At 34.4% G+C, this 13,981-nt stretch overlaps 1 protein-coding gene across 1 annotated transcript; it reads left to right on the top strand.

The window, feature by feature from the left end:
* Window positions 1–569: 569 nt before the first annotated feature.
* LOC107941422 (probable purine permease 11) lies at window positions 570–10,381 on the top strand. The gene is made up of 4 exons (XM_016874988.1): window positions 570–606; window positions 713–725; window positions 1,033–2,123; window positions 9,933–10,381. Exons 1-4 carry the CDS (start codon window positions 570–572, stop codon window positions 10,379–10,381), a joined length of 1,590 nt encoding a protein of 529 aa, XP_016730477.1.
* The last annotated feature ends 3,600 nt before the right edge of the window (window positions 10,382–13,981 follow it).

Here is a 13,981-nt window from a genome sequence, read left to right as displayed (position 1 = left end):
TTCATAAATGTGTCCAATATATATTTATGTACTTTATATACAAGATATTAGAGTATGATGTTTTTAATGTATAGAAAATTTCGAAAAATTGAATATATTTATGCTGGACACATATCCCAATGTGGTACACTAAATCTGAGTCATATAGTGCAATATTGGTGAATTAGTAGTTGGTGCAGTATCATATACATCGATGTTCTGTCATTTGTTGAAGATAAAAGATCCAAAGCCTCCATTATTAGAAAGGAAAAAAGAAAGAAAATTGGATCTTCGTTTCTTTCTAGATTTAGAATATAGATATTTGTAATATTGAGATGATAAACGATTAATAAATGGATTAAATAGGATCTAAAGTCTAATTACAATCCAAGAGGAACAAGCTCCTGCCGCCATAAAAAATTCCATAATTACTTATTTTATTGTATTTTTTGATAACGCATTGATTATTGCATGGAACATTGGTTAAGAACAAAAAAGGAACCAAGAACAAACAATATCCTCAAACATATTAAAATGACAACTCCAAATCCTCCAATTATTGTTGTGTTGGGTTTATTTTGGAATAGCTAATGGAAATAATTGAAGCTCAGCATGATAACAAATCAGGTTCTTTTTCTTCTTCCTCTGTCCTTTCTCTCTATATGTAGATACATGTTCATTTCGTGTTTATTGCAGATGTTGTCTGAATGATTTCTATGAATATTAACGGCAGCAAAGCTGAAACCGTAAAATAATGATCCAGTAAAGTTGGTGTTGCAGTTTCTATTAAAATCGCAAACAACTTCCCTATTAATCAAACAAATGCTATAAACTTGAATGTCATGAACATGCCAAAAATCATACCTTGTAGTCATGTATGAATGGGAGGAAAAATGAAGAACAGAGAAACACAGGCCATATCTGTCATCAATAAAATTAAGGCCTAGATTTCACTCTTGCAGCAATGTGTTATAGCTAGGACTATTAAGATTTAAGACATTAATATGAAGGCATGACCTGCCAAAGTCATGGAAAGAAATGAAGATATTGCAGGCATACTTGTCTACGACACTCATACCCTATTTCAAGTAACTTAGCTACCATATGCGGCAGCAGCACCCTTTCTTTTTGTCTTAAAAACAATTCAGGAACCGTTTCTGATAATGTCCTCCGATGCATTGCAGAACCTCAAACATCTCATCCAGAGGAATCAAGCACCACCACCACCGATCAACCTCTAATATTCAGCCCCGACAACCGCTGGAAATGGTGTCTTCTAATAGCACTCAACATCTTATTCCTCCTCGCCGGTCAATCTGCAGCCGTTCTATTAACCAAATTCTACTTCAACAATGGAGGAAAAAGTAAATGGATGGCATCTCTCATGCAAACAGCTGGTTTCCCTCTCCTTTACCTCCCACTTCTCTTCTTCCCTTCCTTTAACAAGCAGTCTCCAAGCTCCTCCAACAACATAACCCATTATGTGGTCTACTTTTCCCTCGGTTGTCTGCTAGCCATTGATAACTTCATGTATACAGTTGGCGTTAAACCACTTTCCATTTCAACATATTCCCTTCTTTGTGCAAGCCAATTGGTATTCAACGCCATCTTTTCGGTGGTTATCAACTCCGAAAAGCTCGGTATCCTAACGCTTAACTCGATCATCTTCATTACCGTATCAGCTTCAATGGTTGCAATTCATCCCGACAGTTCTGAGACCAAAAGAGATGAGAAAAATCCAGTAAGAAAGAATGAACACACTATTGGGTTTATATCAACAGTTGGTGCTTCTGCAGGCTATGCTTTATTTCTGTCTCTAACACAGTTCTCATTTGACAAAATACTGAAAAAGGACACATTTAGTGTTGTGTTTGAAATGCAGATTTACACTTCATTGGTTTCGAGTTTCGTTTGCTTGTTGGGGTTGTTTTTGAGTTTGGAATTCAAGGATTTAAAGTCCGAAATGGAGAAATTTGATGAAGGGAAGGTGATTTATGTAGTGAGTTTGATTGGAATAGGTTTGGCATGGCAGATTTGTACAGTGGGAGTAGTGGGATTGATCTATTTGGTGTCATCTTTGTTCTCAAATGTTGTGAGTATGCTTAGTTTGCCATTTGTTCCTGTTAAGAAATGGCTTAAAATTGGTAGTGGATTGTTGTTGTTGGTAGTGGGTTGTTGGTGGTAGTGGATTAGTGGATGGTTGTTGGTGTCCATTTTCAACCACAAATCTTTGCCAAAGTTTTGGACAATTATGTCCTTGAACTCTCTTATAAATAGAGAGGTTCATTAGCCATATTGATCATCCCAAACCAAGAGAGAGCAAAGCTTGTTCTTTGAAAGCTAGGATTTTAGCTTTCGGGTTTTCTATAGGGGTTGAGAGTTGTGAGGTTCTCGGGTTGTGTCTTGAGTGTAAAACACTTGTAATCTTCATCTTGTTATAGTGAAATTTCTTTTCGCCTCTGCCCGTGGACGTAGGCATTAAAGCCGAACCACGTAAATCCTTGTGTTCACTTTATTTTTCGTTCCGGTCAATTTACTTGTAGTCATATCGGAGTTCTCGAATCGATCCTTTCCGCAACAAATTGGTATCAGAGCGTAGTTGAAGGAGTGATAATATTTTCTGAATTGCCCTGTGACTGCAGCTTTGTCTGATCTTTCACATCAGGAAGAAAATATTATCATTCATTCAAAGGTTCCAAATTATGGCTACAAGTGTTTCATCGACTAAGTATGATGTCGAGAAATTTACCGGGAAAAATAGTTTCAGTTTATGGCGCATCAAGATGCGGGCAGTGCTGGTTCAACAAGGATTGCTAAAAGCATTGTCTGGTAAAGATAAATTACCAAGCACGCTTTCGGAAGAGCAAAAGGATGACATGCTAGAAAGAGCACATAGTGCTATTCTGCTATGTCTAGGAGATGAAGTGCTACGAGAAGTAGCGGATGAGAAAACCGCGTCCGGTTTGTGGCTCCGGTTAGAGAGCAAGTACATGACGAAGTCATTGACGAACCGGCTCTACCTCAAGCAAAGACTCTATGCCCTGAAGATGGAGGAAGGTACACCTGTTTCCCAGCACCTGGATAAATTCAATTCCATTATCATGGATTTGAATAATATCGATAACAAAATCGATGATGAGGACCAAGCAATAATTGTTTTGTGTTCTTTGCCTCCCTCGTATGAGAATTTTGTTGATACAATGATGTACGGTCGTGATGACCTGACTCTAGAGGAGGTGAAAAATGCCTTAAGTTCCAGTGAGTTGAGGAAGAAAATCACTGGTAAGGTGGTCGAAAACAATGAAGGCGAAGGCTTGGTTGCTCGAGGAAGATCCAAGGCAAAGGGTGGAAGTTCAAGTAAAAGCCATCCTAGATCGCAGTCCAAGAAGAGAATACAGTGCTACTACTGTAAGAAGTACGGGCACATGAAGGTAGATTGTCCGAAAAGGAAGGAGAAATCAGAATCACAGGAGCAACAAAATGATCGTGCGAATGTAGCTGATGCAGATTCTTCAAGTGATGCCGAGATCGTTCTTGCAGTATCCGACTCTTACGCTGGTGGGAGATGGATTCTTGATACGGGAGCTACATTTCATATAAGTACTTCGAAAGATGCATTCTCAACATACGAGAAGCATTCTGGTTCAGTACTAATGGGAAATGACCACGCATGTCAAGTCATGGGGATTGGCACAGTTCGTATAAAGATGTTTGACGGTATTGTTAGAACTCTAACTGATGTTCGGCACATTCCAGAAATGAAGAAAAATTTGATCTCTTTGAGTACGTTGGACAAGAAAGGCTTTCGGTACTCTGCTGAAGGTGGAGTTCTCAAGGTATTCTCGGGTGCTTTGACTGTGATACGTGGTAATTTGGAGCGGGGCCTTTACTTCCTCGATGGTTCCTCGGTTACAGGTGTTGCGGGAGTGTCATCATCAGATGATCTAGATTCTGACACCACGAAGTTATGGCATATGCGGCTCGGGCATATGAGCGAGAGAGGCTTATCGGTGCTAAGCAAACGAGGATTATTGTCTGGGCAGTGTACAGGAAAGTTGAATTTCTGTGAGCACTGCGTCTTCGGTAAGCAGACTCGGGTAAAGTTCAGCACTGGGATTCACAAGACAAAAGGCACAGTGGATTACTTCCATTCTGACCTTTGGGGGCCTTCTCCGACAATTTCTAAAGGTGGTTACAGATATCTGCTTACCTTTATCGATGATTACTCGAGAAAGGTTTGGGTGTATTTTCTGAAGAGCAAGTATGAGGTTCTCATCAACTTCAAGCAATTTAAAGCTTTGATCGAAAATCAAACAGGAAAGAAGATCAAGCGATTCCGGACGGATAATGGCTTGGAGTTTTGCTCAGGTGAATTCAATGAGTTCTGCAAAAATGAAGGAATAGTGAGACACCGCACTGTTCGTCGAACACCACAACAAAATGGAGTTGCAGAACGCATGAATAGAACTCTCTTGGAGCGAGCTCGTTGCATGCGATCAAATGCTGGGCTCGGTGAAGAATTTTGGGCTGAAGCTGTTAATACTGCTTGTTATTTGGTTAACAGATCTCCGTCAACAGCTATTGAGCTGAAGACTCCTGAGGAAGTATGGTCTGGTTCTCCTGCTGATTACTCTGGTTTAAGAGTGTTTGGCTGCCCTGCGTATGCTCATGTAAATGAGGGAAAACTCAAACCGAGGGCGAAGAAATGCATATTTCTTGGATACGGCCAAGGGGTGAAAGGATACAGGTTGTGGTGTCCTGATCCGGTTTCGTCCAAGTTCATCATCAGCAGAGATGTGACTTTTGATGAGTCATCCATGCTTCGATCCACCACAAATTCCCGGGAAAAGGAGGAGTCAGATAGAATGGGAGATCACGGTGTTGAGAAGCAGGTGGAGTGTCAGGTGGACGCTCCAATTCCTACGGAAGGTACTTCAGTCCAGGATGATCAAGTTGAGGTGCAAGATTCCGATGAAGATGAGTCACCTCAAGAAAAACCATATAGCATTGCCACTGGAAGAACGAAGAGACAAATCAAACCAAATCCGCGTTACGCTAATCTGGTGTCTTTCGCGCTCAGTGTGGCGGAGTCCATTGGTATAGAACCTTCCAGTTATAATGAGGCTGTCACGTGTGATGAGTCGGCACAGTGGGCAATTGCTATGAGTGAGGAGATAGAATCTCTTCACAAGAACCATACTTGGGAGTTGGTTAAGCCGCCAAGTAACCAGAAGATAGTTGGTTGCAAATGGGTCTTCAAGAAAAAGGAAGGCATCCTAGGGGTTGAAGCAACTAGATTCAAGGCACGATTGGTTGCTAAAGGCTTCACTCAGAAAGAGGGGATTGACTACAATGAAGTTTTCTCCCCAGTCGTAAAGCATTCTTCCATTCGTGTATTACTTGCCATGGTGGCCAAGTCTGATCTAGAACTTGAGCAGCTTGACGTAAAAACGGCGTTCTTGCATGGTGAGCTCGAGGAAACAATCTACATGCGTCAACCAGAGGGTTTTACAGTTCCTGGTAAAGAAGACCATGTCTGTCTATTAAAGAAGTCTTTATATGGATTGAAACAATCCCCAAGGCAGTGGTACAAGCGGTTTGATAGCTTCATGATTCAGCATGGTTACACAAGATGTGACTATGATGCTTGTGTCTATCATCGGAAGCTCTCAGATGGTTCGCACATTTATTTGTTGCTGTATGTTGATGACATGTTAATTGCTTCCAAAAACATGTCGGAAATCAACAAGTTAAAGTCGCAGTTGAGTGGTGAGTTCGAGATGAAGGATCTGGGTGCTGCCAAGAAAATTTTGGGCATGGATATTCACAGAGATCGCAAGGCGGGCAAGCTTCGTGTGTCGCAGAAGAACTACATTGAAAAGGTTCTTCAACGCTTCGGCATGGATAAAGCGAAAACTGTGAGTACTCCGTTGGCACCACATTTCAAACTCTCTGCAGAGTTGTCACCACAATCTGATGAAGAAAAGCAGCAAATGTCTCACATTCCATACTCGAGTGCAGTTGGAAGCGTGATGTATGCAATGGTTTGCACTCGTCCAGACATTTCACATGCAGTTAGTGTGGTCAGCAGATACATGAGTTGTCCTGGCAAGGAACACTGGCAGGCCGTGAAATGGATTCTCAGGTACTTGAGAGGTTCTGCAGATTTATGCTTGGTATATGATCAGAGTGACTGCACTAGCAGTGTCACGGGCTATGTGGACTCTGATTATGCTGGAGATCTGGACAAAAGAAGATCTCTGACGGGTTATGTTTTCACTTATTCTGGAGGAGCCATTAGTTGGAAAGCTGTGTTACAGTCTACCGTAGCCTTATCTACGACTGAGGCGGAATATATGGCGTTAGCAGAAGCAGTGAAAGAAGCATTGTGGATGAAAGGTCTAGTAAGCAGTTTGGGTTTACAACAGGATTTCACTGTTGTATTTTGCGATAGCCAGAGTGCCATACATCTGACTAAAAATCAGATGTTTCATGAACGGACCAAACACATTGATGTCAGATATCATTTTGTTCGGGAACATGTTACGCAAGGTGACATTGTTATCAGCAAGGTTGCTACCGAGAAGAATCCTGCAGATATGTTAACTAAGGTGATCCCTGCATATAAGTTCAAGCATTGCTTGGACTTGATAGGTATTCGGGATTGATTAGCGCCAGAGAGGCGTTTGGAAGAGGTGATCCAGTTCGAGGAATTCACTATGATGTTCAGCTTGGTAAATTTCAAGCCAAGGTGGAGATTTGTTAAGAAATGGCTTAAAATTGGTAGTGGATTGTTGTTGTTGGTAGTGGGTTGTTGGTGGTAGTGGATTAGTGGATGGTTGTTGGTGTCCATTTTCAACCACAAATCTTTGCCAAAGTTTTGGACAATTATGTCCTTGAACTCTCTTATAAATAGAGAGGTTCATTAGCCATATTGATCATCCCAAACCAAGAGAGAGCAAAGCTTGTTCTTTGAAAGCTAGGATTTTAGCTTTCGGGTTTTCTATAGGGGTTGAGAGTTGTGAGGTTCTCGGGTTGTGTCTTGAGTGTAAAACACTTGTAATCTTCATCTTGTTATAGTGAAATTTCTTTTCGCCTCTGCCCGTGGACGTAGGCATTAAAGCCGAACCACGTAAATCCTTGTGTTCACTTTATTTTTCGTTCCGGTCAATTTACTTGTAGTCATATCGGAGTTCTCGAATCGATCCTTTCCGCAACAGTTCCAGTTGTTGGTGTTGTGCTTTATAAGGAGAAAATGGATGCAATTAAGGTATTGGCAATGTTGTTCACTCTTTGGGGATTTGCTTCTTATATCTGCCAACAATATCTTGATGATAAGAAGTCAAAGAAAAAGGAATCCGAAGAAATCGAAGATTCCAAACCTGAAGTTTAACTTAATTGATTGAAGATTCCAAATCAAAGTAGTGGCTATATTTTTCACTGTTTAGGGCTTTTCTTCTTATCTAGGAATCCAAGGGATCAAAGATTCTTATAGCATAAGATTATATGCATATCTACATGTCTATCATTGATAAAGGATTGTATGAAACTATAATTTTACATAAGATATTTATTCTTGTTTTTAATTTTTTCTTCTTGGAAATATTCAAATTCAACTAAAAATACTAAAAATCATGAAAAATCTAATTTGTCATTCTTCTATTAGAAAGGGATAAAAATAACATAGAATCATAATTTCATACAATCTATTCTTGTCTACCATATATGTTATATGAATAAATAGTAATTGTTTTTTATAAGAAAATTAAAAGGTTACTCTCTCTTTTCATTTGCTATTTTGTCCAAATTATAGAAAATCAAAAGGTTACTCTCTCTTCTCATTTGCTATTTTGTCCAAATTATAGATAAATACAAAATAATGAGTATCATTGTTTAGATCTAAATTTTATATTTTTATAAATTTTTTGAAGCTCAAAATATATTTTTCCAATTTTTTAAGTATAAAAATACTACAAATTTCAAATATCAAAAACAATTTAGAGGTGAAAGATATTGAGACTCAACCTACTCTTTTTTACCATATAATTAATGTTGTGGTTAAATCTATTGTTAAAGTATGTTGGTGTGCGGGGAAAAAAATAAATTTATGAGAGATTAATTAATGTTCTATAACATGTATCAATGCTACTTTCTTTAAAATTTTATTTGTCTCTACCTATATTATGATGTGCAAAATAATTACTGATAAATGAACGTTGAGAATACAATGAAACCCATTAACTGTCTATATTTTGCATTAACGAAAACAATCCTAGAGTCTTATGGCAAGGTGAAGATTTGTTTACTGTCATGTGTTTTGCTTTGATGTTGGGTCTGTAAATCTAGACATAACAGAGTTACTGTTTTAAATTTGTCAAATGTAAATTTCACATACACCATCCCATTTCCCAATGGGAAGTCTATCTTTCGTTGCCTTGCTCAAAATTAATTACAATAGAATACTGCATATATTTTATATAATTTTATTTATTAATTCTAATAATTTTTGGACATGATTCCTACAAATTCTAATAATTAGACTGCTATGTTTTATTTGAATGGGGGACTTTTAACGTCAATTATAAATAGTATGTTATTTTTTTTCAAATTTAAAATTATTATAAGAATTGAAAATATTTAATTTTAAAATATAGTTGTTAAAAAATTGTAATTTGAAGTATAAATTTTTAAGCAAGTTAAAAATGTAATTCTATTATTATATTAATGTAAACTTTTACAATTGTTCAAGGGATTAAACTATAATTTTTTATTTTTTGAGAGACCTTAATTGAATTTTATAATACAAAAAAAAAATCAAAATGTAATTTTTAAATTTTAGTTAAATTGGTCACAGACCCAAATTTTAAAAAAACGTATCATCATTGTTAGGTTATTGATGATTTCGATCACCTAGCTTTCATATATGTTTTTCAACAATGTTAGAAGCAAAAAGAAGTTGTTTAACATTTTGAAAGATAAAAAATGTATGGTGATGCTTGATAATATTTGGATTATTGAAGCTAGGAATAATCTAAAACCCGCATTTCCAGTTGCAAGGAACAACCATAACAAGATATTATTCACCTTTCCAAACAACTTACAAAAGAGATTAAGTATGTGAGTTGTAATACCTAAACAATGAATAAAGTTGGAAATTGTTTCAAAAGATTGCATTTCCTTGAATAGATTTAGATGGTAACAATGTTTAAATAGTAGAATTATTTACCATGTTATACACCCTTATTTTTATCCATCGATATTTTTTGGATACAAGAATTTAAAATGTTTTTTAATATTAACTTACCCAAATGATGAATGGATGTCTCCTTATTTATAGGTAAAGCTCCCACAATTTAATGGTAAATTGTGGTTTCTAGAATATTTTATAAACTAAAGAATTAAAAATTATTTGGTAAATTAATAAAATATAATTGTGTGGTATTTTAAAAGGCGAGCAAGAAATAAAATAAGAAATTATTTTAAAATAAAAATTTCAAAGTTGAATTAAATTGAAAACATAAGAGATTAGGATAAATAAAAAAAATAAAACATGGAAAATCCATATTCCTTTTTTATACTTACTAGTTTTGTTGTCAAACAACTGAAACCACTTCAATTGCAGGCAACGAAAACTTTAGAAGATTGTTGGATGAAATTTAACTACAAAAAAAAAGTAAAGCAACTACAAAAGAAGAAAATCATTTAAATAACTTTTTAAAAAAAATTTAAATGATGAAATAAAATATTTAATATGCACTTACCCATTTCACTTGCAAAACATTTTTATTAATTTTGAAGTGTATTAAAATAAACTGAAATAAATTAAGTATCCGCCTTGATTTTCCATTCCAAATTGAGGGCTTTATTGTGGGTAAGGGCTGCTGCTGAAGAGTGCAAGTTTCAAGAGAGATTATGGTGGTTATGCCCGTATAGATGCAGATTATCCAATTCAGGGTCAACTGGATGGTGCTTTTCTCCAATTGGATGCTTGAAATTTAATATAAGTGGTGTTGCTCTTGAGGGCGAATCTGGCGTTGGAGGTGTAATGAGAGATGAGGAAGGTACTGCTAGAGCCTTATTCTCGGGCCCGAGTGTTGCTTGTGATGCAGAGTATGCTGAATTGGGGGCAATTATCATAGCTATGGATGTTTTTAATGACATAGGATGGAAGGGTTCATGCTCTTTAATTGTTGAGATGGGATCGAGAGAGGTTTTAAATTGGATTTTAGAGAAATCAAGTAGACCTTGGTCGCAACATCCTGTTTTTGCAGAACTTGATAGAAGGAGGGCCTGTGCTAGAAAGTTAACTTTTACATTAGCTGAGGCGGGTGGAAATGAAATGGCAGACGCCTTAGCTTCTGCTGGTATGAGTAGGCCTTGTTTGTTTAAGGCTTGGTGGTGAGTTTGGTCTATGAAAATTATGAGTTTTTCAAGTTTTGTTCTCTCGGTGACTGGTATGCAAAGGAAGACGTTGCTGGAGTTTGCTACTGCTGATATGTTTTATTCAGTTCTTGTTATAGGTTTTTTTTGGAATTGAGTAGTGTTTCTTGATGTTTGTTTTTTGTGAAGTGTTCAGCCATTTGGGTATGATCTGAATCTGATTGTAAGCTTTGTTGCATGTGTCAGTGTTGCTTGACTATGTGCTTATGTACTCATTTACTGAGCGAAAAAAAATTATGTCCCACTATGTTAAATCATTTATTTATTGATTAAATTATAGGTGGTAAAAAGCATATATATATATACACAAAATTTCACTAATATCAAGTTAAAATTGCAAGTTCTTTATTATTTTATTTAAAAAATTTAAATTATAATTTAGTTTAATACAAAAAATATAATAGTATATATATTCCGATAGAATATAAAGTCCTTGCTTTTGCAATTATCTTTGCATAATTTTGTTTCAGGTTCATCCACCATTCAAAATTATTATCTAATTACTTAAATTTAATCATTTTTCGTTTACACAAAAACATTACTCAATTACATAAATTAGAGAATGTTTTGTATCAACACATCAAATTAGAGAATGTTTTTTTCTCTTATTTTGTATAATATGAATTACATAAAATCATAAATTATTCATGTATTACATAAATAAGAGTAATATATCGTACATAAATTTGATACATAAAATTTATTTTGTATATCTCATTTTGACTATAAAAGCATATTATATATAGAGTTGTTCATGGTCGGATCATTCAACTAACTCTACTGGCCAGTCTGAAAAATGAAGGATTCAGTTAAAAATATAAATTCAAAATATAAGTTTGGATAAAAACCGATGTTTATTTTCTAAATAAGTCGAATCTCGAGTAAATTTTTTTAGTCCAAATCTAACCCTAATACATAACCTTTTAAAATTTATTGAGAAATATTTATTTAAAAATAACAATTAAAAGATAACAGCCTGGGATCCAAATATCAAAAGATAAAAATCCAACATGTTATGTATATTGATTGGAATATCGTTATAAATACGTTACATTTGATGGTTCAGAATTTTTTTGCGGGTTTGCTTCCCCTCTAGCCTTTTATTTAAATCGAAGTTAGGTTTAATCCTTAAATTAAATTAAAAATTCAATAAGTTTACAATATCACAATTTTTTTAATTTTAATATATTTCTTTTTCCAAATAATAAATTTAAATTTATTATAATTATTACACCTTTTATTTTAATATAATTACTATAATATATTTATTCAAATCTTTTTTAAAAAATTGATTGTAATTATTTTTAAATATCAATTTAGTAATATGATAAAAAATAAATGATATTTTTGTGCGTATAATTTTTTTAAATTCGTGTTTTTATAAGATTTTAGATTATAGATATATGTTGTGGTGGCAAAAAAGGAGGTATATACGATATATGTAAAGGCCCTATACGATGGATCATCAAAGTATAAAGATTAGTATTAGATAAAGTGGGAGTGAGTTGATTAAGTCGTCCACTAGAGGTGTGCATGGGCCGGGCTACCCGGCCCGGCCCGAAGGCCCGCCCGAAATATGAGAGGGTTTGGGCAAAAATATAGGCCTGAAAAATGGGCTTGGACAAAAAATAAGACCCGTTTAAAAAATGGGCCAGGCCTCGGGTAAGGTATTTTTAGCCCGGGCTCGGCCCGGCCCGAATTCACTAAATAACAAAAAAAATCTGCATATTTTTTTTAATTTTTGAATGTTTTTTTCCTATTGTTTTCTCCATATTTTGCTATCATTTTACTATTATATTGCTATTATTTTGTTGTTATTATTTAGATATTGTATAAAATTTATTTTATTGTTAATTTTTTTATTATTTTAAAGGCATTTGTTAATTTTTATTATTATTTTAGAATCATTTACTTGTTAAGTTGTATTTATATTAGTGTTATTTAAGTCTACATATTTTTCAAATTTTATTTTCAATTTGTTGGGAAATATTTATTTTGATATTTTTAGTATTTTTGATGTATTATATATATTTAAAAATAGTAAAAAATAATATAAAAATTAATACGGGGGGCCGGGCCGGGTCGGGCCTGGATTTTAGTATTTTTATCCGGGTCGGGCTTAGGCAAAATTTTAGGCCCGGCCCGGCCCGAGCCCAATAAATGAGCATAATTTATTAGTTGAGTCCGACCCAAACCCGGCTCAACTCGACCCATGAACACCTCTATCGTCCACTCATTTTCCTACTCTTCCTTTTTTCCAATTAAATAAGACTGGCTAAATACTTTTAAATAAATTATTTTCCTAGTCTTCCTTTTTTTGGGGGTTGAGTATGGGATTCTTCATTTTGCTATAGAGCAAGATATCATCAATGTAAACTAAAGAATTTTCTATTAAAGGATGAAAATTTTTTATCATTGCTTTCTAAAAACGTGAAGGAGTGATTTTTAGTCAAAACGGCATCACTTTCCATTAGAAATGTCTATTAGGAATACAAAATCCTATATTGAATCTTTCGTCACGATGTATCCCTAATTGCCAAAAACTCGCCATGAGATCAAACTTGGAAAAAACTCTTGCTTTTATTTTCCTAGTCTTCCTTTTTTTGTCGTCCCAAAAAAGTAAGACATGCAATATACTTTTAAATAAAATAATTTCCTAGTCTTACTTTTCTCCAATTAAATAAGACAGATTTTATATTTTAAAATAAATTATTTTCCTAGTCTTCCTTTTTCCCAATTAAATAAGACATGCTATCATACCAATCATAGCTCCATAAATATTGATTTTATCAAGATACATAAAATATGGAAGGAATCTTAGAATTAACGAAAATATGGAAACAAAATGATTTGGTGGGCACTTTTACAATTTCACAATTTTAAGAGCTTAAAAAAAAAATCCAAAGGATTACATTTGAGGCATGGAAGAAATAAAATGGGAAGCACTTACTTAAAATAAAAAAATTTAAAGTTCACTGAGATTAGAATATTATTTTAATAAATAAATAAATAAAAGATGAGAAAATTCTTATCCTTTTTTATACCATACCTTCTATTCTCGAACAACTCAATGCATTTGGTTGTCAATGATAATATAATTTAGGTCAAGATTAAAATTTTAAAATTAAATAAAAAGATACAGAGAATAAAATTGACTAATTCAAAAAGAATAGGATTTAAAATTGATCTAATTAAAATTGACTAATTCAAAAAGAATAGGAATTAAAATTGATTTAATTAAAATACAGGGACTAACCTCAAATTTTGCCAAACATGTGTAAGCTGTTCATTGAAACGAGTGGGATGAGAGGGAAATGACAAAGAAAGGAAAACGGGGAAGGTTCCGCTTAAATTACTTTTAAAAAGTAAATATATTTTTATTCCAATTTATAATTCTATTATTTATTTGTAATCCTCACTTTTGTATTTTTTCGTTAGTCTTTCTTTTCCCTTAATTAAAGGCTGATGACTTATATTATATATGTTAATGGTAACTATAAAAATGATCATTAAATTATTGCGTTCGTTTTATTTTGATTATTCAAGTATTAATTCTTTAAAT

The sequence above is a fragment of the Gossypium hirsutum genome, chromosome A11 (assembly GCF_007990345.1).
Source record: "Gossypium hirsutum isolate 1008001.06 chromosome A11, Gossypium_hirsutum_v2.1, whole genome shotgun sequence".
Classification (NCBI taxonomy): Eukaryota; Viridiplantae; Streptophyta; class Magnoliopsida; order Malvales; family Malvaceae; genus Gossypium; species Gossypium hirsutum.
This window is presented reverse-complemented; position numbering and strand designations above follow the sequence as displayed.

Excerpts from the sequence above, each read along its gene's own strand:
- LOC107941422 (XM_016874988.1), top strand. The coding sequence starts at position 570 with ATGGAAATAATTGAAGCTCAGCATGATAACAAATCAG. Across the intron at positions 2,124-9,932 it reads TAAGAAATGGCTTAAAATTG|GGTCAACTGGATGGTGCTTT; the intron begins GTAGTGGATTGT and ends TATCCAATTCAG.